The sequence below is a fragment of the Lampetra fluviatilis genome, chromosome 1, assembly GCF_964198595.1.
Source record: "Lampetra fluviatilis chromosome 1, kcLamFluv1.1, whole genome shotgun sequence".
Lineage (NCBI taxonomy): Eukaryota > Metazoa > Chordata > Hyperoartia > Petromyzontiformes > Petromyzontidae > Lampetra > Lampetra fluviatilis.
Genome location: NC_136275.1, coordinates 33,436,768 through 33,464,752, shown reverse-complemented (window position 1 = coordinate 33,464,752; position 27,985 = coordinate 33,436,768). Strand labels below are relative to the sequence as shown.

At 42.2% G+C, this 27,985-nt stretch overlaps 2 protein-coding genes across 2 annotated transcripts; one reads left to right on the top strand and one right to left on the bottom strand.

Annotated features, from left to right (window-relative positions):
- Positions 1 to 149: 149 nt before the first annotated feature.
- Positions 150 to 26,122, top strand: METTL9 (methyltransferase 9, His-X-His N1(pi)-histidine). Its single transcript, XM_078861113.1, has 6 exons — positions 150 to 1,212; positions 2,804 to 2,994; positions 5,155 to 5,364; positions 6,725 to 6,912; positions 23,024 to 23,130; positions 23,997 to 26,122. The coding sequence occupies exons 1-6, from the start codon at positions 1,018 to 1,020 to the stop codon at positions 24,093 to 24,095; spliced, it is 990 nt and encodes a 329-aa protein (XP_078717239.1). The 5' UTR covers positions 150 to 1,017; the 3' UTR covers positions 24,096 to 26,122.
- On the bottom strand, positions 8,249 to 18,222 carry LOC144944556 (uncharacterized). The gene is made up of 5 exons (XM_078872855.1): positions 17,970 to 18,222; positions 15,972 to 16,090; positions 15,371 to 15,460; positions 11,086 to 11,190; positions 8,249 to 8,401 (listed from the first exon to the last, which is right to left on the bottom strand). Exons 1-5 carry the CDS (start codon positions 18,220 to 18,222, stop codon positions 8,321 to 8,323), a joined length of 648 nt encoding a protein of 215 aa, XP_078728981.1. The 3' UTR covers positions 8,249 to 8,320.
- Positions 26,123 to 27,985: the final 1,863 nt, after the last annotated feature.

The following is a 27,985-nucleotide window of genomic DNA, read 5'->3' as shown; positions in this document are numbered from 1 at the left end:
CAGCACGCTTCCAAGGTGACCGGCTCTAACTCGGCTTCGTTGGGGGTACGGCTTTAACACTGTGTGAGAGCAAGCGGGTAGCCTTTAAGAAACCGCGCGCTCCGATTGGTGGAGCAGTCGACCAATAAGAATCGCCGCAGGTCAAAGCATTTAAACTCGTGGACATCACGATAAGTGTCCACATTAACGCATTATTAAAACTCTGCTTTGGTACTCGCGTGTTGTAAGCGTGCCTTCATTTACGATCGCGTCACCGAGACGGCTTAGCAGTACACGTCCGTGTCGTGTACATTTACACAAACTGTGATTGTGTACCGAGGAAAAAAAACATTTGTTTTCGATCGGCCCGCGTCGCCTCTGCCGCCGTAGGGTCGTCTCGCCGGCGAGAATTCTAGGCGAGGTCGGCGTCCAGCGAGGCTTGAGTAGGCCGCGCGAAGTTAAGGGTTCGTGCGGCCCCTCGGCACAGATACGGGGGCCTTAGATAGACGAGAGGGACACACGGAGATACAGACACCGCTGGCTGAGAGCGACAGGCAGTAAGGAGACGGGGATAGAGACACGGAAACACAAGGTTCAGACAGATATATACAACTTTGGTTGACAGCATCAGAGACGGAGTATAGAGGAGACACGTACGGAGACGGCAATACTCACCGAGAGAGGCTTCTAAATCACAGCCGTATAGATACGGAGAGAAGAAATGGACACATAGGTAATGACAGGCAGGGGATGAACCAAAGAGAGACACATACAGAAGCATATAGGCAATACTGAGATAAACATTGGCAGAAAGACGCACTAAGAGAGACCGATTGAGTCCTTGAAAATACATAAAATAGACGGAGAAAAACCCGTATAGCCCCTACAATCACCAATCCAGGAATCGTGTGCGTCCTCCCACTTCATACTTCGTGGCCGCTCTCATCAAGACCGGTGTCTGGTGAAGTCTGAGCAGACCGCGTGGACGTCAAGGGTGACGGCGGTGAGTATGATGGTGAAGACGTCTGTGTCGATGCGATGAGAGTACTCGCACCTCTGCTGTCCATCTGTTTCTTCGCACTGCTGTGGCTACGCATCATGTGGACGGGACGCTACCTCCGCAAGCCGCTCACCCGCTCGCTCTACATGAGCGCCATGGGGCGAGTGGGATTGACGGGAAACCACGGCGACGAAGACGAGGAGATGGCGGGGACGAGGTCCAAGTACGGCGAGGTGAGGGTCTAGAAGGACCAGGGCACCCGGTCACAGAGCCAACATTGGTAAGTTCGTGGCAGTAATACAGGTGGTCGGTAATGAGCTCGCATCAATATTGCATGTGAAGGCCATTTGTCGATTCACTGTTGGATGAGGGCCTTCTCATTCCGTGCTGGTAGGGAGGATTATGTGATTATACTTCACGATGGTCAGTGCGAATTGGTGATGGCGGGCAGAAAGAGATGCGTGTGCGTGAGTCGAGTTTGCCTTTGCTGTCCACCACGTATGCAACTGCAGAGATCTTACGAGATCAGACGTATTCCGTGTGATTTGCGCACGGGCCACCGTCGGTGGGTTATTACATATCAGGGGTTCAAGCCGGCTATCAAATGTGATCTTAAAACAACAACCAGAATGAAAAAGTTATATAAACAGCCAAAATTACGGCGCCCTGCCAAAATACGGTCTCTGACTGATGTATGAATGAGCCTTCAAAATTTGGGGCCACGAAAATCGTTAGGTTTGTCATAATCAGCCTAGACCCTTCAGGGTGTGCACTCTAATTTCAACGTGATCGTTTCAGAAATGTCTATGTAATATACTCAGTCAAAGCGTTATTTATCCACACAGCTTTATTAATCCCAGCCTCCCAACCCCGGTGTATCAGCTTTCCCTTTTCAAGAAAACCCCACATCACGTGAAACATTTGGTTCAGTTACAGAATGGTCCCATGTTAAGGACTTACACCACCAGTAGTATATGCCATTAATACAGGCAGTACAGACACAACTATCAGTTGCTTCAGTTACTCTTAATTTCCAGGAATTTAACCGACTGCATTATAGCGCAAGCCGATTGCTCCAGCACGATTGTTTTGCCTGTACCACACTCGCGCACAGGAACACATTGTGACTAAGTTTCATTTGCTAATTAGAATTTGCATATTTATAGTAAACTTTCTTTGAATTCTTAATCACTATTTGCAGGACTTATTTTCCAGAAGAGCTGACATAGGAACACATCAAACACAGTTGGTTTTTCTACTGCTGCTTTTGAGATGCATTTTTTAAAATCAATATATGTAAAGCTTAAAAAGTTAATAATGTAAAAATCCTGGGTCACGTGTGGTCTGACGTAACTGATCAAGTAAAGTGTTTTTTTATGAAGTTTTTGAAAGAGTTTTTTTTTCTAACACGTGAATGAAATTAACATTTTCGAATTTCTTCACCGTAGCTTCTTACTTTTCATCTTATCCAAAATAAAAAAATACAATCTTTTTTCCAAGCAATAATCTCTCCACTACTGGATCTCACAGTTTTGGGATGTCATCCATCTCGCTCTGCAAATTAGTTAATCTCATTATTCCATATCCCTCCTTTGGCTGCCATTCTGTTACTCGTATTACCCATTAGCCATCACTCCTAGCAATGTGCCCTGTATAAACCCACTTGTAAGTCAATCAATGTCCTTAATTTTCATTTTTTTCTATTTACTTTTCTGCTCGACTGATCATGTCTGGATTTGAATTAAAGATGACGTTCTTTGATGGTGCTTTAAAATAGAAAATTCCATTTGTTTGTTTTATTTGTGTGTGCGTGTGTGTAAATAGTGGTACACAGTGAACCAGTCGCGGCTTCGAGAGGACCTGCATGCACTGCTGCAGGAAAATGAGCTGGACGAAAGCACACGTGCTTTCCTAGCCAACAGTACCACCAAGTCAGGGTGGCTCTTCACGCAACTCTACTACTCCATGGTCTCTTCGCTGCTGGGTTTCTTTGTGTCGCGCACGTCTGTCAACGGGTGCGCCATGTCTCAGAACATTAACTCCCCTTCTCTCTCAAAGACCCTCCAACCTCAATAGGACTGAAGTCACAAATTATTGTCAACTTCAATCCTTTTTCCTTACCTTTGCTACAAAATTCTATTACACTTGCATTATCGGAATCATGTTTATGAGATAAGGACATTTCTTTTCACCATAAACACTGTGAGTAGTTAACTTTGTTTAACAAAAAAATGGGCCCAGAAGATGACTTCACGGAACTACAGCACTTCTGAAGGTCCCTTCAGTATGCTTCTTTAGCTACAATAAGGGCACACCTTTAATATGTCCTGCAAAGAGTATTCATTAAATGTCAATCGAATCAGATTTGGCACTCTCTTCATTATTGTGAGCATCAATTCTCCACCATCCTTTGTTGCTGGAGGGCAGCTGCCTCCAACTGTCTGGTTTTGTGTTTCACAAAGCCTCCTTTACAGAAGCCAATGTTTATATTGCTTATACCAGTAGTTAGTCTACTCAGCTCTAAGTCTTCCTGTTCCACGTCAGTCCATCTCTTTTGTAGCCTGTGCCACGTCCAATTAGATCTCTCTATCAAGCCAAATGGAAGCTGCTTGGGCATACGGTGACTGGGCCTACATGACCCAGCCTGCCAGAGGAGGTCACTATTCGAATTTTCCAGTAATCTGTGAACTTTTTCAGCTGTGTGTTATCAGCATTGCCATTGAGAGAAAGGGTGACAGATGGTTCATCACCATCATGGCACACTTACATCCACCAAAACAAAGGTGCCCCTAGTCTGATGGAAAAGGCTCGAACCCCTCCACCATAAATATTATTACCAGGGGACCACGGATAGGAAAATAAAGTAGCACATGCACACATATATACAGAAATGTTTACATGCATGAATGCACATGTGCATACATACACGAATATTGAAAGCTAAAATAAATTCTGTGCTTTTATAACGGTCTTAGTTTTAATTTGATACCACATCATTGTGGCAGAGCTTGTACTTGCAGAAGATATAGGGATATAGAACAATATACATATCCGTGGAGCAAAAATGTGGAGTGTGCCCTTATGGGAAATGTGAAAGAAAACAATTCGGAAGCTGTCGAGCTTTGTTCACCAAACGAAACCATTTGCATCATCAAGTGACCACACTCCATGTGATGCAGTTTTTCAAGAGAAAAACCTCTCACATTTTTTCTAAATGTCATGCAAAACAGCATGCTTTTATGTCCTTTAATGGACAGTCTGGACATGTAAACAGTGAAATATTTGTATATAAAATAGTTACAAATAAAAATCATTTTTATTTTGTTTTTTTTTTACTCAAAGTTTGTTCCCGATACATAAAATAATCCTGGAAAACTTTCGCAGAGCATTGTGACCCCGTGTACCCAGGAATGGCTGTGCTAAAATTATTTGGACAACTTCTGAAAATTGCAATGAGTGGCCTTTTCATCTTTATTCAATGGAGGGCACACTTTCCCACAATGTTATGAGAGTGATGTTCCATGATAATTAATTTAATATTTTAATTCCCGGAGCTTAAATGTAATAAAATTAAGTTTCTTAATTCCTGCTGCCTCATGACTGTGATCATGATCAATGACGGAGCCAGGATTTCAGGTAGGGGGGCAACCCCTCCATCAATGAAAAATGATAGGAGTTGTTAGTAAGTAAGAACTTGTCCCTTACTTTTTATTCGACGCGTGTGCGGCGATGGCACAGCCATCGATCCAGGGTCGAATTCGAACTGTGTGTGATCGGCATCACGCTCGCTGAAAATATGCCTTCAGGGAAGTCGTGTACTGTATACGCAACTGCGCAAAATTCTGTGAGTCACTTATAACTGCTTTGCCGTTACTTATTGTCAATTATGGACTCGGACTATTGTCCTATCATCTCAGAGCCCTGGCACGTAATAATATGCTACACAGTGGCAGTGGGGGTCGCAAAATGCCGATTTATTACTAATAAACCCCAATGATCCAATCGAAATTAGGGATTTCGATCGGATCATTGGGGGGGGGGCATGTGCCACCCCACCCTCTCCACTAGCTTCGCCAGTGATCATGATGGTGATGAAGATGATTGTGATGGGGAAGATGATGTTTATGATAATGGGCCATTATTGGATGCCCATGGATGTGTGGGGATGTCTGCAGGGTCCTGGGCCGCGGCTCCATGTTCGTGCTGTCGGCAGAGCAGTTCCGGCGTTTGCTGGGCATTCCAGAGAGCTGGCGTGCCGACTCCCTGCTGGACTTGGGTGCTGGTGATGGGGAGGTGACTGCCATAATGGGAGCGCACTTCAACCAGGTGTTCGTTACTGAGGTGTCGCCCACCATGCAGTGGCGACTGCGCAAGCGCAACTTTACGTGAGTCATGTTACGGAGGAGTGGGTTAGAGTCAGGATAAGTAAGATGGCCGGGTGGCTGAGAGGTTAGATCCCTGAGGTGGCACTTATGAGGTCCTCAGTTCGAATCCAGGCAGCTGCTTGTGATTAAACTGCATCCTCAAGTATAGTGCAGTATAGACATAAACATTTTATTTATGCTGGAAGAACGCAGGTATCCAGGTCAAAGCTGGTTGGCATCATGTCATAAAGTCTTTTTCGTGACTCCACTAATACTCCTATTTTCCATAAGCATGTTCCTCCTATTATCAGCGGTGCTTTTGTGGAAAAGAGGAATTGAGCGGCAATATCCCCCGATAGTCCACAGCTACGAAAAGTGGTGCACTGTTTTTCCAGGTATTTGCAGATAAGTGGAGTGACAGTTTCCTACAGCAGAACCTCTGGTCACGACCATAATTCGTTCTATAACTTTGGTGGCAACCCGATTTGGTCGTGACTCGAACCTAATTTCCCCATTGGATTGTATGTAAATACGATTAATCCGTTCCAGACTCCTACGAACTGTATATAAATATTGTTTTTTAAAGATTTTTAAGCACAAAAATAGTTAATTATGCCATACAATTCACAGTGTAATAGTAAACAAAATGTAAAAACATTGAATAACACTGAGAAAACCTTGAACAACAGAGAAAACTAACATTGCCACGTCAAGGTTTAGAATCGTTCAACAAGATGATTGTTTCGTCTGCTACATCAGTCGGTCGATTCTGAGAGAGAGAGAATATTCGTATGAGCAATTCATGTTTCTATTGAAAGTAAGTTAACAGTAATATTTGGGTACAGTATTGTTTTTGGAAGCATCTTCGTATGAATGATGCGAGAAGAGATTAACAGGTTCTTATGTTAGCGATTTACGTACTCGGCGCTTTCGCTCTCTAAATTACGGCTTGAATGAGGGGGGAGAGGTATGACTACACTCACAAAATTAATATCTTACTAGGAATTTAATATAACAAAAGTTATATATAACTGTTACGCTTTGTGTTGTTTGGAAATTGGCGCGGAAGGGGAAATCGGCCGCGGCCGTGTTTGATCGTCACCCGAGTTTGTGTTCGTGACCAGATTCAAAAATGTTGTTAATTTTTTTGGTCGTAACCCGATTTGGTCGTGGTCAGAATCGTTCGTGACCAGAGGTTCTGTTGTACTATTGTTCGTGTGTATTTGCAGCTTTGTGGTATCACATTCCACCATCGTGTTTTGTCACTCTCGTGATTACCCACAACCCATTGGCTTTAATTGATAATATGATAACCTGCTTGCAATGTATGGATATAGAGGGATTTTTTTGTCTCTGTGGTTTGTTTGCTGTGTGCACGCAGCGTGCTGGGCGTGACAGAGTGGAACACTGTGTATGATCGGCCCTACGACTTGGTGAGCTGCCTGAACCTGCTGGATCGCTGCGAGCGGCCGCTGACACTGCTGCGTGAGGTGCGACAGGTGCTGCGGCCTGGCTCAGGGCGCCTTCTGTTGGCCGTCGTGCTGCCCTACAGGCCCTATGTGGAGCGCGGTGAGTGGAGTCCTTTATTGTCTCCGTTGCAACATTGGATAACATGTCTCTTGTATTCCTTCTTTATTCCCCTTGATCTCTTTCCCAGCAAACGTCATTCATTCCGTTTTCACATCTGAGATTGTGTCCAGTCCACATCTTTCACCATTTTTAGATGTTTATAATTAAAACTCTCCCAAAACCTGCTACAGAACTTCCTCATTACTCTTTCTTTCCATCCCACTGACTTTCTAAATCCAATGCCATACACACATCTCAAAACGTTCTCGTTTACTTATGTCTTCCTGTCTCAGTCCAAATTTCTATTGCATACAACACGAGATAGTAATCCCCATTTTGCTTGATTGACCATTCAGGTTTGTGAACACACCTCCCTGACAAAGGAATTCACCTCGGTCATGCTGTGGCGGTCCTGAGGTTTGATAATAAAAATGAACGTACCAACGTGTTGGCCGCAAGATGGCACATTGGTAACACTTGTGCCTCACAACAAGAAGGGCCTGGGTTCTATTTCTGACTTGGCTACCTTTCTGTGTGGAATTTGTATGTTCTCCACCTTTCTGCATGGGTTTCCCTCGGGTTCTCCAATTTACTTCCATAGACAAAAAAGCAATGTAAATAGTATTCGCCAAGCATCCCAATGCTGAAATATGATGTGCAAGTTACTCGTTTGGGATTACAGTTGAAATCTGATTTTGTAAATCTCGACTTCACCTCCCAAACTTAAACTCGAGATTACATGACAGCTTGAGAGAGGTTTAATAAAAATACACATTGAAATAGCTTTGTGGGGTTATCCTTAACATAGATTCATACTTTACCAGTCATATGAAATTCAAGACAACATTTATTTACCTTATGCTTTGGCTTTGACATATTTTTAATGGAAATGTTGATAAAACTCAAAGTATAAAACTTAATTATATGCGGTATTTAATTTTACATTTTTAACAAGGAAGAACAATGATGCATACCTATTCATTATGTAATGCTTTACAACATGGGTTTGTCCTTCGAAGTATTTCATTCGGCAATAATGACATTGTATTCTAAGCCGCACAAGAAGATAGCGTTACATGGTGCACAATATCTAAGATGCCTTGGCCACCAAAGATCATTCCTTTGGTGCTTATTTTTAATTTTAGACTGGATTCCTCTAGTCTAAATAAATATTATTCTGATAATTGCCAGGTTTTGGACAACTCTTGGATCAGCGTGGCCAATTTGATGCAGGGTCCCCAATAGCAACACTATTATGCTAACGTTTTGTTCATATTGGAATATCTTTACACAAGCGAGCTACCCCCCCCCCTCCCCCCTATGGACAGACAGAAATAATGCATTAAAACTTACAACCTTAATTGGAAAGCCAAAAAAAAATCTTGTTTTTTTGTTGTTGAAAGCTCCATTACTTGGGTAGCGTCTTGCCCTTGATGTTCTCATAAATCGGAGACTTTTTCACTTCCATCTGCAACCTTACTTTCTTGAGCTGTGAGACGAGAGGGGTGGTGAAGATCCACAGACACACAGCATAAAATCCGTGATGAAAGGTCGACTGCAGGACCAACCTTGCAAAAGCAAAAAAAATGTCTAATGGAGGTGATATTCATGTCAGAGCACTGAACTGGCACAACTGCATCCCAGATTTAAAACTGGACAACCATAACTCATAATTAAAACGAATCCTTATTGCTTGTGCCAAGTTTGTGGTTCTCAGCATTTTAACAGGTGAATTCTTTATTTTACCAGGTGAGAACCAAATTAAACTCAAAGTTTATTTTGCGAGTGTGACCTGGATCAACAATTAACAACCAATACACTAAACAAACTAAAAAAAACAGTAATAATAATAGAAAGGGATGAGACAAGGGGATAAGAAGAAAGAGGGAACATTGGCAAATACATTAATTATGTGTTAAACTAAATAAATTGAGCTTACCTGCATACAACGAATTGGTATATTATCCATCTTAGCCAGATTTATATATAGATGAGGTGAATGTTTCGTGAACTAATCGTTATAATTCTTGAAGGGATCAATTAGCATTGGGAGAGAGGCCTATTAAAGTAACTTTCAGAAGTAGCGCTGTTGTGTTTTCTGGAGCGCTTCCATGACGTGATGTGATGTTGAGTGAACCGAGAGGATTTTCACGATTCCAAAAATACGCCTGCGATATGATTACTCTTTGGTTCTTTCGGTAAAGTCACGTAGGTAGAAAAATTTAACAGAAAATTATATATCACGACGTTTCGATCGCAACACAAGCGGTCGTCCTCAGGCGGAAAAAATAATCCAGCAGTGGAACTGCTGAACCAGCGAGAGAGCTGTTACAACAAGATGTTATATATGTGGCGATGGGCAAGCAAGCGGGGTCTGAGCTGGAAAGGAATTCCATCCCCGGACGCAAGCACGTCAGTTGTGTTAATTGAGGAGATTAGGGAAAGAGAGATTAGGAAGAGAGTTTAGGATGAAATGAGCTTCCATCGACGCATAAGAGTATCATCCCCGCATATGCGCACAACAGCAGTGTTAATGGGAGATTAGCACTATGTTGATGGGAGAGATTAGGCAGGGAGATTAGGGGGATTAGTAAGTTAATGTCATGTCTATGTGTAACACAAGCTGCGGCGCTGCCAACTGCGCTGTGAGGCAAGCGCGTCCACGTAAGGGAACCACCGCAACGGTGGTCGCGCCAGTGAGACACAAAGCCCATTCATCACACAGCCAGAACCATCGGTACATCGAGGCTAAGGGAACAGAGGTGGCCATGTTAGTGAGACCCCAGCTCGTTAATGCAGAGGTACCTAAGAGGGCAATGCAACTCAGAGAGTTGGAGATAACAGCCAAATGGCAGGGTAGAATGGAAAGCACCACAGCAAGTTATGACTTTGCCTTGTTAATAATGTCCTTCCAATGATTGCTCAGCTTATACCCATCTTCTCGGTTGAAATTGTCTCTGTGTTTATATATCTGGATGGCTTCATGGACAAATCTATGATAGTAGCCCAAAGGTTTGCAGAGTACCTTGGTCTCGGAAAAAAACAATATCGTGCGAGCCCACTGCGTTATAACAATGATCAGCCACTGCAGAGGTATTGGTTCTGCCGTGTTTCAAATCTGCCTTGTGTTCGCGAACACGGTCCGAGACATGTCGTTTCATTTCCCCAATGTAACTGCTGCCACAGACACAACTTAGTTTGTAGACAACAGGGTATTGCATGTCCGGAATGACATTCTTCACAATTGGGATCAAATCACGGATTTTGTGTACTGTATTGACTCGGACCTGGATCTTGTGTTTGTTTAAGATTTTGGAAATATTTTTGGTAACACCTGCTATGTATGGCAAGGTGATGGTTTTGATTGGGTTCTCAGATGGTTGTCTCCCCATGGTTGAGGCTACAGCTTTGCTTTGCGGATTGTACGGTCTGAGTATCCATTCATCTTGAGGGCTTGGTGTACGTGCTACAGTTCACTGGCTAGGTGGCGCTGGTCGGATATGCAGCGGGCCCTATGGTGTAGTGTTTTGATGAGGGAGTTCTTCTGGGCCGGATGGTGGTGGGAGTCGGGCTTTAGATAGGAATCCGTGTGGGTGGTTTTCCTGTAGGCGGAATGTCCCAACGAGCCATCAGGCCTCTTCTTGATCAAAACATCCAGGAATGGTAGCTTGCCATCATTTTCCACTTCCATGGTGAATTTTATGGATGGGTGTATGGAATTGATTTGGTTGGAAAAAAATGGTTCAATGCTGGCTGGCCATGTGGCCAGATGACGAAAGTGTCATCTACGTATTTCTTCCACAGGGAAGGACGTAGGGTGGATGTCAGGATGGCATCTGTTTCAAATTTCTCCATGAAAACATTCGCTACCACTGGTGATAAGGGAATGTGATATGATTGTAAAGTGAAATTAAAGTCTTGTTTGAATGAGCTACATCACACCTTCTGACCCTATCCCTTTCCAGAAGCTTGATAAATTGGGCCAAATTATGTTTGCCACTTAATTTGGCATACTTCAGCTGATAACATTTAGGATGCTGTTTAATTAGCGATAAAAAATGGTCTCACAACTTAACAGGCACTGTTTATGCAAGCCTTACAGAGTTCTTTGTTGGGTATAACATTTCTAACTCAATTTTTTTAACAATGCTCAGAATAGGCACATCGACTTACATCTTTCTTCTTTACAGCAGTGGCAATGGCTTCACGTGGGCTTAGTTCTTCTTGAGGGAGGTTGTTCAGATCACTGTACGTTTGCGGAGTAGAAGCATTCAGTGACTGGGTTCACATTCACAGAGGAAAAGACAAACAAACAGTCAAATCCAACCTTTCTTAAAGCAACATACACAAGCGTCATATAATAAAACAGCTCTTATCAAGAGTTTATCCTGGTAGGAACCTCCTGGTTACACCAGCCCACAGGGGATTATTGTGTCCGTCCGTCGTGCATCCAAAAATGGGAGGGGTGGGGCTGAGTGGAGAGGAAAGGGTGGGGAGGGGCTGGGTGGGGAGGGTGGGGAGGGGCTGGGTGGGGAGGGGCTAGGTGGGGGGTGGGAGGGGTGGGCTGAGTGGGGAGGGGCTGGTCACCCCGTGGTGCCCTTATAAAACTCAACGTTTAACCTACTCACGCCGGCTTGTGCCCACCCTCACAGTCGGGCATATTTGCGGAATACACCACGCCGCCGTTGACCCTGGTCATTGACCGAGCAACCCAACGTTCCTACCGGCTCCCTCCGCAGGAATGTGTTTTTTTTCTGTATACCTGTGCTGTCTGACAAAAGTTTGCACCATCGTTAATGCAAAAGTATAGTTTAAAATTACATTAATCGTACATTTATTTGACGAGTGTTGTCTACTGGACATCTATCAAACTACTGGACTTCTGTGGAAAAGAGCTTTATAGCTCATATGATTCCTCCAGTATAAATAAATATTCTGATTCTCTTCAACCCCCACACCTCCGATTTAGCATGGTTGGCTGCGTACGGTTTCGATATCACTCCCACATTTAATAGATTAATTCAGTAATATGTCATCTGAAATGCCTGAATGACTTGAAATGTGTTTTTTTAATCATTAATAAGCCTACAAACTATTGTAAGAGAGCTGTAGACGCACAACCTAGGTGTCTAACTATAAGGTAAGGGTTGTTTGTATTTTGCACTGCCCCAATAAACATGACTTTCCTGCATGATGACTCATGTGGGTTGAACGTAGGGAAGTGGGTTTTGTTTGTGGAAGTTGATGTGTGCTCGTGTGTGTGTGCACATACATGCTACGTAGTTATCAAACCGAGTAAAATTTCACACCATGTACACAATTGATAATTCTATTAACCTACCCTGAGTCTCTTCTACATTATTATGCACAATGCCACTGTGTGCTATGTTATCACATTCATCAGGCATCATCTGTCCATTGCTCTTGAAGACTTCCCCAAGGGATTGTCATCCCGGTTCTGATTCATCTCGCTGCTGCGCATGAGCAGATTTCATCACTTCATCTCCGCAGTGAACATCCTCTCATCAGTATCCTCTACCAACGGCCATCATCCCTTTCAGCGATGTTTCTTGCCCAAGCCCACTTATTCGCAGTCAATATGATATATTTAACTTGTGTATGTTCTATAATCCATGTTCCTCTTCCGTTCACTCATTGTAAATGTAAGCATGCATATTTGCATGCTTATTTATACACTTTCATGACTGCAGGGATTCATATTCTTGGTTCTTTTGGTAAAGTCATGTAGAATGGAAATAATTAAATAAAATAAAAAACCATTTATATTCTTATTATTTTATTACTAATTAAAAAAAAAATATTTTTTATTATTTTATTACTTCCCTTCTACGTAACTTTACCGAAAGAACCAAGAATATGTATACACTGTTCAGCTCTTGTTTAATCCTAATTGCCAATGGCTGTGCTAATACGACATGTTATAGCAGACCGTTTACATTGCTTAACAACTTTCTCATTTAGGCACTTTTGTATTTAGCTTTTTTTAAATTAAGTTCAGTGTTCCAAAAGCACTCAAATCTGCTCTCATCCTTCTCTTTATTTGATCGTCTTGATCCTGGTTCACCATTAATAACTGCCATAGGTACACATTCTGCTGTGTTTTGAGCCTAACTTTGCAGCCTTATTTATTAAGTTATCCCATTCATGTGGGTCATTTGCATTGGTTATTACAATGACTAGGTCATCAGTAAATCCCAAATGGTTCATTTTCTCCATATATATTTATGCATGTATTGCATCTCAACATAAATATAGCTGGTCACACTTTACTTACTGAAAGGAATATGAAGAAAGAGTAGGCGGTAACGCATCGTGTACATGGATAAGCTGTTGAATATTTACATGTTTAAATATGTAAGAGCCAATAGTGAGATTAAGTACAAGAATGTACAGTAGGGATAGCAAAGTTGAAATGTGGTGTCTCGTGAAGTTGATACAGGCATTGCCAAGGTGGTCAGCTCACAGAGCCCATAATGACTCTTAAAGGTCTGAGAAAATGGCATTGAGATATTGGGTTTGAATATTGGTGAACACTTTTATATGAATCCAGTTTGTGAGGGGTAATGGTTTAATTGTCTTAGCACAGTTACCATTGACTTAACTAATATCCAACGTATATGTTGTCTTTCACTTAACTTGGCATATTCTTTATTTGAAACTTTGGTTTGATTGAAATGTGATAAACAATTTTTGCAAGGATCTCAAATGTTATTCTAGGGTGGATAATGAGGTCTGTTGAAGTAACTTAAGATGTATGTAGTTATACTATGTCATCTTAGGAGGCCGTTCTCTGGCACAGAGTGATACTTAGCTGCAGAGTTTCGAATTAAATGTCTTAGTCACATGCCATGATGACAATTTGAAATGTTTTATATGGTTTAAACCATTCTTTACAAATCACAAAGCATCACTTTCTAGCGCTGAGTAAGATCAATATATTGATGAACATAGTAGTTATGTGTTGTCATCTTTCTTGGCTGTTTTCACATGAAGTAATATTGTGCTGTGTGAGAAACTAAAAACAAATTCAATTGAGGATTTTTTTGTAATTGCACAAACAGACTAAGAATATTCTTAGTTCTTTCGGTAAAGTCATGTAGAAGGGAAATAAAAAAATAATAAATATTAAACATAATAAAAATTATCACGACGTTTCGACTGCAACACAAGCAATCATCATCAGGTGTGAAATCCACAGCAAGAATTTTATTTTTATTTTATATATTTTTTTATTTCCCTTCTATGTGACTTTACCGAAAGAACCAAGAATATGAATCCCTGCAGTCACAAAAGCTTTAAATCAAAATTTAGACTATGAATAATAAAACAATTATCTACAGCCCTTCATCGAACCATTGCGAGATAAAGACCTCCCCAAAACGTGTTGGTCATATTTTTTTTTCCGTAATTCACAGTGGTCAGTGTGGATTGGTAAAGGGAGGAGGGGGCAGGGTAATTTTAGATATAACTAATGTTGGCCATGGTCAGGAATCAAATTCAGGTCTCAAGGTTAATTTTTGATAATAATTTCAGCTCGTAACATTCACAGTAATCGCTCACTCTCAAAGAGAGAGAACAACTGAGAGGCGAGAGGAACCACAAACAAGTAGGAAGGTAGTCATGCGATGAGCTGATGCCAACAATTCCCAAAAGCTCTGTGGTCCTCTATATATGAAGGTGTTATCAGCAAATTCATGAGTTTACATGTGGCAGGATACTTGAGCACCTGGAGAAAACCCACGCATGCGAAGGAGAAGTGCTCTATCCCATAAAGACAAGCAGATGTATTCCACATGTTTGCTGTACCACCTTATAGCGAGTGAGGGCATGGTTCCTCCTCGAGACCCAGGGGAAGGGAATGTCACAACAACCGTCGCCTCCAAAGTACTGGATAACAAGCGTGCACCACCGTCATCCGGCGGTACATTAACCACTGTGCCTTCATATTACCCCCAAATAGATTCTATTTGGTGCTAATTGATAAACTCCAATCTAACATTATAAACTAGATAATATATCATGCACACGCATGTATTTGGCCTCAGAAGTCAGAATCAGAATCTTTATCAGAATCTTAAGTTCGACTGGAGGAATCCGATGAGCTATGAAGTTATTTTTCACAGATGTCCAGTAGTATTTACTTCGCAGGAGGAAACCGACGACTGGCTGTAAGGGAAATATTGGCATGCATACTTGCAAATAGTCCCTATTGCTCAGGTTTGTCTCCAAGACTTGGCAAACCCTTTTGATCAAATTGGCTGGTTTTATATAGAGTAAGTTCCTACCAATTGGCTACTGTTTGGTTGATAATAGATGATATTGATTGGAGGTGTCGTACTTGCCTTTGGACAGATGGACAGACAGACGTTAATGCATAAAAAAAATGGTTGTGACATTTGAGTGGGTTTGGTGGGTTTTGATTGTGCATGAGCCTCACCGCATATGTGTGCGGAGTGTCAATCTCTGTTGAACTTGAGGGGGGGAAATCTTCAGGAGCTGGCTGACCAATCCGGAACGGCAATCGAATCTGTCGGATGTTGGCACAATAATGCATTTAAGAATTTAAAAATATATATATATTCTGAGATTACCCATTCATGTATATAATTGTACAATCTATGTAATATGAGTGAATGTATATTATTGGATGCATATAAGTGTTCTCTTCCACTATTACTGTAGTGTCTGTGATCCTTAAAATATTATTGAAATGTCTCTTTTTCGGATTCACCATGCAGATATTGTATCAGAGCTGGTAAATATGAAACTTACAGAAAAACACCACTGATACCCATTATAGGCATTTCCATGCAGTAACTCGTCACTTTCATGATAGCACTAAGGTGAAAATCACTCCCACTCAGTTAATGTTTTGTCAGTAATAAAACAATGTTTACTTCTAAAATATATCATCTTAATTTCAGCCAATCATAAAGCCCAGGGATGGATTGACAGATGGTGGAACAGACATCTGATTATTCTACTGGTTCCATGAGATCTTTAGTGTGGTCAGTGTTTTGGTGCTGTGAGGTGGATACCTTGAGCCAGAGAGCTACAGCCAGGATAGTAGTGGCCAGGCTGTATGCCAGTAACACCACAACAAGCACGACCAGAATGACGTATTCCCCTGAGTCGTCATCATCTGCACGTTTGCTTGCTGGTATTGAAGAAACAAATACAGACATTTTTACATTCAAATGGAGTCTTTTTCCAGTAAAGCCTCACTGAGTATTAGGACTTGTCCAGGAAGATCCTGCGTTGAGATGTTTAGATAATTCCTTATTTAGTGTTTTTCTTTTTACTTGGACAATTTCTCATATATTCTTTGGGTATTTCGGTAAAGTCACGTAGATAGGTTCAAATTAATAAAAATAAACATAAAATAAACAAAAACTACGACGTTTCGATCACAACACAAGCGATCGTCATCAGGAGGAAAAAAGAGGGGGAGGTTTAAAATGGGTGTAGTCCAAGGGTCATAAACGAAGTGGGCGGGGCTATTGATGTTAATGTGAGAAATTAGCATGTCAATGTAAGGCTTGGAGCGTCTCCCTCCATCCCAGCTTAAATAGACGCTCCAAGCCTGGGGTGTGTCATTCAGACTCTGTCTTCTCGACAGACCTGTTCTCCACCTGAAGACGGCTGCTTGCGTTGTGGCCGAAACGTCGTGAGAATTATTTTATAATGTTTTATTTTTATTATTTTATTATTTCCATTCTACGTGACTTTACCGAAAGAACCAAGAAGCTGAATCCCTGCAGTCACGAAAGCTTTAAATCGAGAGATTAGCATGTTAATGTAAGATCGGAGAGCGGCCTCCACGGAGAGCGCGTGGAGGTGGCTATGCTAATGTGAGAGATTAGCATGTCAATGTAAGAACGCAGAACCGCCACCACGTCGAGGTTTGCGCGCGGAGGTGGCCATGTTGGCGCGATAAATTCCGCCTCTACGCGGAGGGTTTCCACTTGTGGCTTCGGCCCTCCGATTTTGACATTGACAGGTTGAATTTCTCGCGCCAACGTGGCCCCCTCCACGCGCCAACCTCGAATATGAATTGCTGCAGTCACGAAAGCTTTAAGTAAAAATTTCTCATGTTGCTGCATACAGTTTAGGGGGCATTTTGAGAAAAGTATTTTGAGTTAACCGGTGATTAAAGGTGATACATATAAATGTCAGTTAATTTTGTGCGTTAAATTTATATATCAATATATTTTTTTCTGTGTTACATAATTTCCCGTAACTATGTTTCATTGCAATGTTTTTGATAATAGTTTCCACCTAGATATAATTAACATAGTCAGTCCTATTCTAATGAGTTCAATGTGTTTGTAGGCATCAAAAACATGGTATTAGATGCAAATATCATGGCTTTATCTCTCTGTTATGGCCCTTTGAAGTTTTGCATAGTGGCCATTTTGCTTTCTGGCAATTTCAGTCATAAAACATCAACATCGAGCATGGAAAACAAAATATTCGGTTTTGACATACCAAAATCCTTTGGACAAAGAAGTTTGACAACTTTTCTTTAAAAATGCCTCCTATTTTCACATTTCTTGAGGATTGTCCGAGTCTATCTCCGTCAGTATGAATTACCAGATGAACCTCGTCGTCACACACCGTTATTTTACTCGCGTTGGGCTATGAAAACTAAAATATTGCCCACGAGTTGTTGTTACATTGTTTGTAACAATTTATAGATTGATTAAAATGTATTATTTTGCATCAACTTGTGAATGCAATAATTTATTATCAACACGTAATGTTGCTTATGGTTCATGAAACATTTTCAGCCACTAAACAAGTTTAAGAAAATAATGTTGACCCTGGGTGAGAATAATGTGTTGAATATAATATGGACTGAATGAGTGAAGAAAAAAATTATAATTTGACCAAAGACCAACCCGACTTTCTCCTTTTTAGACTAACATTGTTGGGAAGTTGGTGCGATTTCCAATAGCAGATACCGTTTCAAGACTGGTGGGGTGTTAGGAAGCAATAATTATTATTATCTTGACATAAACTGGACATCAACTCACCTTTCACGAATAGCTTTGTACCATCACCATGTGCCATGACCGTCTTCCTGTCAGTTGCGTACAGCGTGAAGGTATAGATGCCCTCGTGCTCAATGGCCACTTGTTGCAGAACTAACGTACAACTACCGTCTGAGGTGGCGTTCGGTATTTTCGCCACATCCTTGTAGTTTGGGCCCCATATGACAGTGTGGTGTTCGCGCTGGTAGTCCAGGACAAGGTCTTTGTTGGTGTTCCGCTTGCGTTCCCACAACATGGAGCCCGCATGTTTGAAATTCACGCTAGTGTTTGATTTATCAAGAACATAAGAGCAAGCGATCTCAGTGCGCTCGCCCTCCATTGCCAATACGCACCTGTCAGGTTGGGTCACATGGAGGCAGAATGTTCCTGCAACAAGGGTGAATGTGAAAGATCAGGCAGCTCCATGCAACGTTTTCTTTGCATCTTTAATTATTATGACATTTCAGCACTTGCGTGCCTCAAATTCTTGTCTGCATGCTTAATGAGCCAGGAGGCTCTGTGGGTTCGACCCCCCCCCCAAGTTCCTTTGACCTCTGCCCCTTTGTTATCACAATGGCCTTGGGTGGGAGTTGGGAAGCAATCTTTGAAAATATTTGTTGCAAACAAAGTTTAACCTAATCAGTCACAAGTTTATACTCGAGTTGTTAAACAACCGGTAAAACCGTAACTTTATCGATTTCCTTTTCCAAAACTCAAGAGGCAGCAGCAACCATTTCACGTGGAATGTTTGGAATGAATGTACCATTGGCAAGTATAAACATACAATCAACATGGTGCGTGCGAGTCTGATTGGCCAGCGGCAGCCATCTTACTGCACGTATGCCTGAGGCAGCCAAATTAGGGCCCTGTCTGATGTGTTTGTTTCTCATCAATGAAAGGTTAAAGGAGGTGCAACTCTGCAATTGCTTGCTTGCTTGCTGGCAGAAGGGCTACTCAGATCTCCAGAGGGTACCTGTTCTTATTTTCCATGCCTACCAGACCAGACGTGTTGCAAGGGGTGGGTGGTATCCACACTTCACCCCACCACAAAAAACGTGTCAATTCACTGACTGTGGAGTGTCCATTATCCTGTCTGGTGGACAGAGGCGAGGAAATTCAAGGAGCTTACCGCATCGTTTTAACGTCGTTGCTGGGTGACCGAATCGAATCGCTATCTCTGGAATTGCAAGTAAAGTGTGCTAACAATTACATCACATTAAAGATGACAGATATAACACACGTAAATATACATTATTGTACATTCACGTTCATTATAATACATTATTGTGTGTGCAGCAAACCGGAAACATTTTTTTTTTACCGGCTATTGCAATGTGATATCCCGTAAGTAAATAAAAATTTTTTTTAACAACCCTAGTTTATACTTTGCAGAACTCATGTTATGATATGGAGGACCAGTATTCTGAATCCTATCATCAATGGGGTATCTGTGATATTACTCCACTTGTCTCCAGGGTAAATATCGAGGGTAATCGGATGAATTTGCAGCACGACTCTAATCAACAAAAATCGCAGATAAGAATTCGTTAAGCACAATAATAATGGAGTGGCAGCCATAGAATGGAATGCGTCCGTGAGGACTTGTACGAAGAGATGGAGTGATGAAATCAGTTTATGTGTAGATACCTTAATAGGTGCTCGCTAATATCACTTGTGCAGACTACACAGCGGATTTTTGTCTCTGTGAGTGTATAAGTGCGTGTGTATCCATGTGTTGCGACTAGTGCGCCGCGCTACGAACCCGGCCACCCGAGTTCGATTCACACTCATGGCCAACACCAGTGATGATTATCTAAATCGTTTCCGAACCTTCCCGAGATCTACTCGATCTCAAATGAGTACCTGGTGCAGTGTGTAAAAATCAAAGCCACTGGGGAGATAAAGGTGGCTGGGTGTGGTTGCTGCCCACCCACTCCCTCATATGCCGTTCCAGCCTTCATAGGTGCTCGCTAACAGCACTTGCCCCAACAGTCTGTTCAGGCTATACGGGGGATCTTTGTCTTTTGCCACTAACACCTACAGTACACATGTTGAGAGACTCGTGCACTATAGACATTATAAGCATACATACAGATACAAGACGAAGACAAAGATCCCCCCCATATAGACAAAACACACTTCAGTATCGAGTTCTGTTAGTGAGCAACGTATTAACACCGACAAGGCACACGGGAGGGTTTTGTTGCCAACGTCACACCCTACCGCCTTTGTCTTCCCTGTGCTGGTGTTCACATACGGCACCAGATGTTCATTTAAACCCTTGATGGAGCCAACTCCAACCGGGGAGCTGAATTGGTAAGTTCTGATTGTAAGTCATTGTTAGTCAAACACTTTAGCCACAGCCGCAACTAGCTAGATAGAAACAGTATTACTGTGTTCATGAGTTGGTACCTGGCAGGTAGATCGCATGGAGCATGAGGACGAAGATGATGGAAGATCGTGCTCCCATCATTGTAGCTGAGCTGAAGTTGTCTCTGATGATCCAGTGTAACCAGTGTGGCTGTGTTGGGGCCCACTGCTGTGAGAGTCATACAGCTCGCGTGACAGAAGGTGTTGTGCAAGTGTTTTGGTGGTAACAAATAGAGGAACCAGCTCCTGCAACTTCCATGTGAAACGTACAACATATTTTTCAGGATTCAACAAGTGGGGAAAACTGTTTTGTGCATGCACATGTGTGTTAGATATTACCGTCACCTAGTGGGGGAATGGTGGCAGAGTGGTTGATCACTGGCCTATAAACCAGTACGAATATAGATGCTTGTTAACAGCACTTGCCCCGATGGTCTGTCTATAAAACTAAACAAGGGATATTTGTCTAGACTAGGTAGTCCGGGCAATACGGTTTTTACTCAAGTAGGCATGTAATTGATTCGTCGATTACAATTGTTGCGCTCATTTATTTAACTATTGTTTAATTACAATTTATGAAAATTACATAAAGTTCCCTGTAGGCTAATGGAATGGATAAGATGGCACAATTTAGAAAGTATTTGAGACATACAAATGGGATGGTACTAATTAAATGTAAAATGTTTGAACATGACCCTTAGTTATGACAATTCTTACAATTCTACAGGAGTTCCTGCCGGGTACATTGTGTAACTCGTTTTTTATTTCTCTTCAACACATACAACCCACATCACTTACCAATTTCCGGGAATTACTCCGTTCAAGTGCCCCAAACTCCCCTTTCCAGATCCTTTTGTCCTCTTCTCCATCCTTCTTGAACTTTCTGTCGTTCCACCAATCCCCTTAGTTTCCCAAAAGGGCCTTCCTACTGACCACTCATTTACATTTCACTTTTATTGGAATTTCCAAATGAATCTCTCCGCCAATATGAGTATTTCACCACCCTCCCAATCTGACTGTGTGCTCAATACGTCAGGCCTGCACGTGACAGATCGCCAATGGGAATTGAGCATCTACTTTCAACTAATCAACTCACCAAGTCTAATGACTCTAACGACTTGGTGAGTTGATTGCTTATTTATTTACGTCATTGGGTTTGCCTCTCGGCGTCTCTTACACAATCATAGGTTGTGTGAATCGTGAAATGATTTTACCCAATTCTAGCATAAACACTGATTTAGTACCGGCGAGAATCCTGGATTAGCCATCTACTTTAGATGATAAGATTTTCAGGTGTATTGAGTTCATGGTCTCGGCTCATTTACAAATGCACTGGATGAATTACATGCAGCAAAGAACTTGTTGGCAAAGTAGGAAGGAGGGCTGTTTTATTGTTGAGTAAGAAATGTTTCCGGAAGTGACTGCAAAAGTAATGTGTCTAGGAGGTCGACACGTCCATTGCTTGAGAGGTACTTTGTTGTTCCAACAGTTCTTCACACCAGGCGTGCGCTCGTTGTCCAATCCGTTGCGCCGCACGTCTCTCTCGCGCAAGGGGGGGGGGGGGGGCACCCAGAGGTGGGCAGGTGGGGATGTTGGCCATAGGGGAAACCATCGTTCTACGACGGTTACTTCCACTGGTTACTATAATTGGCCATACAAATCATTGTTGATGTCACCTGTCACCTGCTTGAACACAATGAAGGTTGGCATGGTCGTAATGGTGTCAGTATCGTTTATGCCACCGCACTTCACCATCGCTTCCTTCTACCAAAAACGCATAACACTCGTCAATAACGTTACCTTAATAGGACAATTATATCGTGGAAGACAACATATGAGAAACTTCCTTCTGCTAGATGACTGATATTTCACAATTAACACCTAACCTCCATGGTTTGCCCAGAAGACAATGACACTATTTTATTTTAAACTAAACTTGGGTTCACTTTCACAAGGCTGGAGGCTTCAATCACTTAAGTCTTTTGATAAATTATATTCCATCATCAGGCTAAGTAATTGGAATTGCCTAGCTGTTCCAGAGTGAACGCACAGATTGTAGTCCACAATGGCGATGTTAAGCCAGTGACACATCATATCCGGCCACAGGCATGGTTACACAGGTTTATGTGTCTCGCCAATCAAGAAGCTCATGGCGCCAACCTCAACTCAACCCTGAATGCCTTCCCGTTGCAGTGGGGAAGTGTACGCAATTTCATAATGTGCGTGGGCACAATGTGGTTTGGCTGATAAAACTTCGTTAGATAAGTACTCTTTACAAGCCGGCTTAAAATGTTGTAGTCATTGTTTTCATGTGCAGCTAGTTTATTAATTTAATTGCATGTGGAGCGGTGGTACAGTGGTTTGCACACATGCGGGCAAAACCCTGGAGAGTGAGGGTGTGTTTGTATGCGCTGCGCGACGAACCTGGCGACGCGAGTTCGATTTCCCGCTCATGGCCAACACCAGTGACGATTATCTGAACTGTTCTTGGGCCTCCCCATATGAGTACCTGGTGCGGTGTGTAAACATCGCCATTGGGGAGACAAATGCGGCCAAGCGTGGTGCTGGCCACCCACCCCCTCGTGTTCTGTGCCGGCCCTCAGGTACTCGCCAACAGCACTTGCCCCAACAGTCTGTTAAGGCTATACGGGGGATGTTTGTGTATCTGTGCGTGCGTGCGTGCACAGGTGGGCGATGGGAACAGCCCAGTGAGTGCGTGTCGGTGCATGGGGATTCGTGGGAAGAGCAGCTCAACAGCCTTGTGATCGATGTCCTTCAGCCCAACGGCTTTCAGGTTTGGCCCCAGCACCAATCTTAACCCTGCTTAGTACCGCTGCAGTATCATTACTTAAAGTACGGAACAACGCAAATAACAATATTATTCATCAAGGCAATATCATTACACGACATTGCAGCAGTCGAAGTCTACTAATTTAAATAAAAATGTGTTCTCATTTCCAATCCAAGCTCCTGGTATCCCCCATTGTCCACTTAGATACTCCACCTGTATGATGTGGTGCACGTAAGAGAGTGTTTAGCACACTGCGCTATGAACCCAGCAGCCCGAGTTTGATTCTCACTCATTGCCAACATCATTGATGAACATATGAATTGGCCCTGGGCCTACCCTAGATCGACTCAGCCTTAATTGTCCCTGGTGTGTAAACATCAGTATTTTGGAGATAAAGATGACTGGGTGTGGTGCTGGCCACTCACCTCTTCATTACACCCTTTTTATATTTTATTCCACTTTAATATTTGATCTGTTGGCAGTGTGTTAAACTTTATAGCAGTGTACTGTACAGTTTTTTATCGACTGAAGCCGACTGATACATATATCCAGATTTGCTCTGTGGAAAAGGTGACAACCCTAGTCCTGTCTAAGGTGTCCTTAACAGTCAAATCGCGTATTTAACGTATGTATATTCTTTAACCTATGTTCTCTTCCTCTCGGTGGTGTAATTCTAAGTACTGTATGCATCTCTCTATGATTCATTGCACGCTTTTCGTATTTTGTTCCATTCTCTTTGTCAGTTTTCATGTTTACGATGCACGTGTCGTCGCTGGCAATGGGCACCGATTGTGAATGTTCTTCAGGTACATCGGTACGCCAAATGACGTGGTGATGGTGGTGGTTGTTTGTTGTTCTCCTGTACGAAGGTGGAGAGCTTCACACGTGTGCCGTACCTATGTGAAGGGGACCTCTACAATGACCACTATGTTCTGGATGATGCTGTGCTGCTGCTGAAGCCTGTTTGATACAACAGATGTCACCAGATACCAGGACACACACATATATAAGTACCTATGTGGACACTTGTATACACGTGCTCATGTGCTGTTTCAAGCATAAATGCTGGTATTATTATGCTTGACTTGTCTTCCTAATTCCTAAATTTAAACTTTGTATTTTCATTGACTAGAACTGGAATGTACAGTAATAAGGTCAGGTGCTTTGTCTCGAAATACATCTGATACAACTTTAAATTAACAAAGTATGGGGTTGCATTGGCAGAGATGTACAAGCACAAATCACAAAACTTTCAACGCCAGTGAACATAGACACTACTATCCACTACTATTAATAGTAGTGTACTACGATAGTAATGTACTATCTATCTATCTGCCGACTCTGTTCTAAAGAAATGCTACGATCTGAAATAATTCTGCTGTATTTTTAGTCTGTGGCTTTGTTAAACACAGAAGAGGCTTTTTTGTTTTAATTAGTTACTGAAAGGTTGACAGTTGGCACAGAATGCTCAGTTGTCCATATTAGAGCACTGAGCGAGTCACTCCAAGTCACATGTAATTCAACCAAATTCACATTCATCGTGAGCTAATGGTGTTATGGTAGTGATCGAGGTGGCGTGCAGATTGCAGAGCCGCACCGTGTTCAGTGCGAGTCGTCTTGACTGCAGTACTATGACATTGTGATTAGCATGTTATTCTGCCACCTGGCTTCGGGAAGTGAATAATACAAATTGTAACTTCAGAGTCATCTTGGAAAGGTTGGTGCATTACTTTGAAATGGAATCAGAATTGGTAGAAACCTCCCAGCCAGTGGGAAACATGGCAGTGCCTGTCTGTATAAGACAGTTTAGAATTTTTTTTTATGATGTTGTTGTCCTCGTGTGTGGGCTTACTCCAGGCACTCAATTTTTCCCCCATTGGCCAAAAACAGGATCAAAATTTAATGGGCCACACTTCTGAAAAAGTTATTAAAGTTTTGGCAATGTGAGCTTTATTTATGCAGGAGGATTAATTATAATGTTATAGACAATAAGATATCTTAATTACACTCAATAATAATAACACATCTTATGGAAAAATGGCTCAGGAAATTAATATTGCATGCATACAAGATGTGACAAATTATTTAAAATTTTCTACGGAACTTTGTATGCTTTTCTAAGATGCTGAAGAAAGTTAAAATTCCATTTGGAAAATGTGTCCAAACATTAAGATGACAGAAGTCCTTCTACGAAACAACAAAGCCAGACCACACAATAGCCTGAAGAACAGAGGCCATTGGAACGTTCAAGTGAACTGTGCTGCCCGATCTACCGTATACCCCAGATCTGGAATAAAATGTCTACAGTCGAACAGTGGCTTCTGTTTCACATTCGCAAGTGCATAGAAAGAATACAGAATTATGTTAAATAATGCAAGTTAAAACTATCGATGTCAGTTCAGAGACAACTTCCGGATGAATGCGTTTACAATCACCAAATGTGCTTAGGGATTGGGTGTCAAATAATTTCACGACAAAAAAATTGTAAAATGTGGAGGAATAACGTTTTAAGTATTTTGAATGAAAATAACAATTGTAGTGCAGTGGTGGTCACTGATAAACTCTCCATGCTGTAACAAAAGTGGATGTTGCAATAATTTCCCAGACATCTTGAAGGAAGAAATTATTTGACATTGTGGCATTAGTGGTATTTTTCATGACTTTTTGATATTGGGTGTTTCCTTGAAAAATGCATTAAAGCACTAAATGAAAATCTCTTACTCTTTGGTTCTTTCGGTAAGGTCACGTAGGTAGAAAGAATAATAGATCACGACGTTTCGATCACAGCACAAGCAATCGTCTTCAGGTGAAACATCTCTTGATGAAATAATGTTCGGTATTCTGCATAACTTAGTTGTCCTTGCTTGTCACCAGGCGACTTTGAAAGATAACTGTTTGGTTGAAGGGCATAATTTTTCATCACTTGCACATCAATGCATGTCAGTGTGATTATTGTGAGAGAGAGAAAAATGGAGTATTAAAAAAATTACATTTAGATTGACTGTGGAACTTGTTTTTTCTTGATTAAATGCCTAATGCTGCAGCATACCACCAAACTGTGCTCCCATACCAACTAACATTATGACGGATGCGGAATAACACACGACACTTCAAACAAAGTGAGTGTCGTCTTGGTTCTTTCGGTAAAGTCACGTAGAAGGAAAATAAAAGAATAAAAATAAAACAAAATTTTTCTCACGACGTTTCGGCCACAACGCAAGCAGCCGTCTTCAGGTGGAGAACAGGTCTGACGAGTAGACAGAGTCTGAATGGCACGGCTGCTTGCGTTGTGGCCGAAACGTCGTGAGAATAATTTTATTATGTTTTATTTTTATTATTTTCCTTCTACATGACTTTACCAAAAGAACCAAGACGATGAATCCCTGCAGTCACGAAAGCTTTAAATCGAAATACAAGGTGAGTGGTTTACAGTTAAGTGCCTAATGTGGATGTATCAACATGTATGCGTCTCTGTACAAATATGATGTGCAGTTACAGATATCACAGGATAAAAGAGACAAGGAGGAGAAACGTGGATAACGAAAGACATTAAAAGGTGTAGATTTTATATGCAAAATGATCAACTTTTGTCACCACTAGGGGGCGTTGGTTAATTGTTTTTTTATGCTGTTCAAGCAGAATTTAAGTTTCACACTGCTTTACCAACACATTTTATCTGTAAGCCATGGTTTTACCCAAAATCAAAGCGAAACTAACCACCGAGACATAAAAAGCGCAATTAGAACGGTAAATTGGTGACTTTAAAATTGCAATATCAACATCAAACAGTTTTGAGAGCAATTCCAAAGTTAAATCTTAATTCAGGAATGATGAAACCGTAAGCACTTAGTTTCACAGTGATTCTACGCAAAATAATACCTTGCAGCTCAAATGCATTGGTAAATCAATGTATTTGCTTCTAAATTACCATTGTAAAAAGGCAAATTGTGATATGGTTATGCTTTAAACCGGACAATTGTAACATTTATATTTTGCTCTGTAGTTCTGGAAGGTATCAGTCATTGAATATATGGCATTCCTGAAGAAAATACACGTCCCTCTGGGAGGATGAGTGGACATTGCAGCGTCATGTCTCGCCTGCTGTCGCCCCAGATCCCCTCTCACATGCAAAGATGCCACAGCTCACCTAATTTGCCTGCTTATACTGGTAGGAACCTCCTGGTTCCACCAGCCCACAGGGGATTATTGTGTCCGTCCGTCCGTCGTGCATTCAAAAATGGGAGGGGTGGGGCTGGGTGGAGAGGGGCTGGGTGGGGAGGGAGGGGCTGGGTGGGGAGGGGGGGGGGCTGGGTGGGTGGGGAGGGTGGGGCTGGGTGGAGAGGAGAGGGTGGGGAGGTGACTGGGTGGGGAGGGTGGGGAGGTGACTGGGTGGGGAGGGTGGGGAGGTGCTGGGTGGGGAGGGTGGGGAGGGGCTTGGTGGGGGGTGGGGCTGGGTGGAGAGGGGCTGGTCACCCCGTGGTTCCCTTATAAAACTCAACGTTTAACCTACTCACGCCGGCTTGTGCCCGCCCTCACAGTCGGGCATATTTGCGGAATACACCACGCCGCCGTTGACCCTGGCCATTGACCGAGCAACCCAACGTTCCTACCAGCTCCCTCCGCAGGAATGTGTTACTTTTTTTTTTAATCTGGCATATCCCTAACCAACAATGAGTAAGCGTCTACGCTCCATCACTGAGGGTCAAAGTAAAATACTGAAAGGTCTTATTTGAGAGGGAACATCCTCTTGAAATGTGTCAATTGAGACATCATTTAGTGACAACTCTTTATTGGTTCTGAGCCAGCCTAACAGCCATCTCATCCAGATTTATTTGCCCTCGATTATTCTGCTTCCTTA

Bases quoted from the DNA above. Each gene is read 5' to 3' on its own strand.
- METTL9 (XM_078861113.1), top strand. From the start codon at position 1,018: ATGAGAGTACTCGCACCTCTGCTGTCCATCTGTTTCTTCGCACTGCTG. The intron at 1,213-2,803 runs GTGAGGGTCTAG...GTGTGTAAATAG, and splicing joins CGAGGTCCAAGTACGGCGAG to TGGTACACAGTGAACCAGTC. The intron at 2,995-5,154 runs GTGCGCCATGTC...GGATGTCTGCAG, and splicing joins TCGCGCACGTCTGTCAACGG to GGTCCTGGGCCGCGGCTCCA.
- LOC144944556 (XM_078872855.1), bottom strand. From the start codon at position 18,222: ATGTTGTGGGAACGCAAGCGGAACACCAACAAAGACCTTGTCCTGGAC. The intron at 15,461-15,971 runs GTATCCACCTCA...AACATCCGACAG, and splicing joins CTGTAGCTCTCTGGCTCAAG to ATTCGATTGCCGTTCCGGAT. The intron at 11,191-15,370 runs GTGAGGCTCATG...ATGTGAACCCAG, and splicing joins ACACTCCGCACACATATGCG to TCACTGAATGCTTCTACTCC.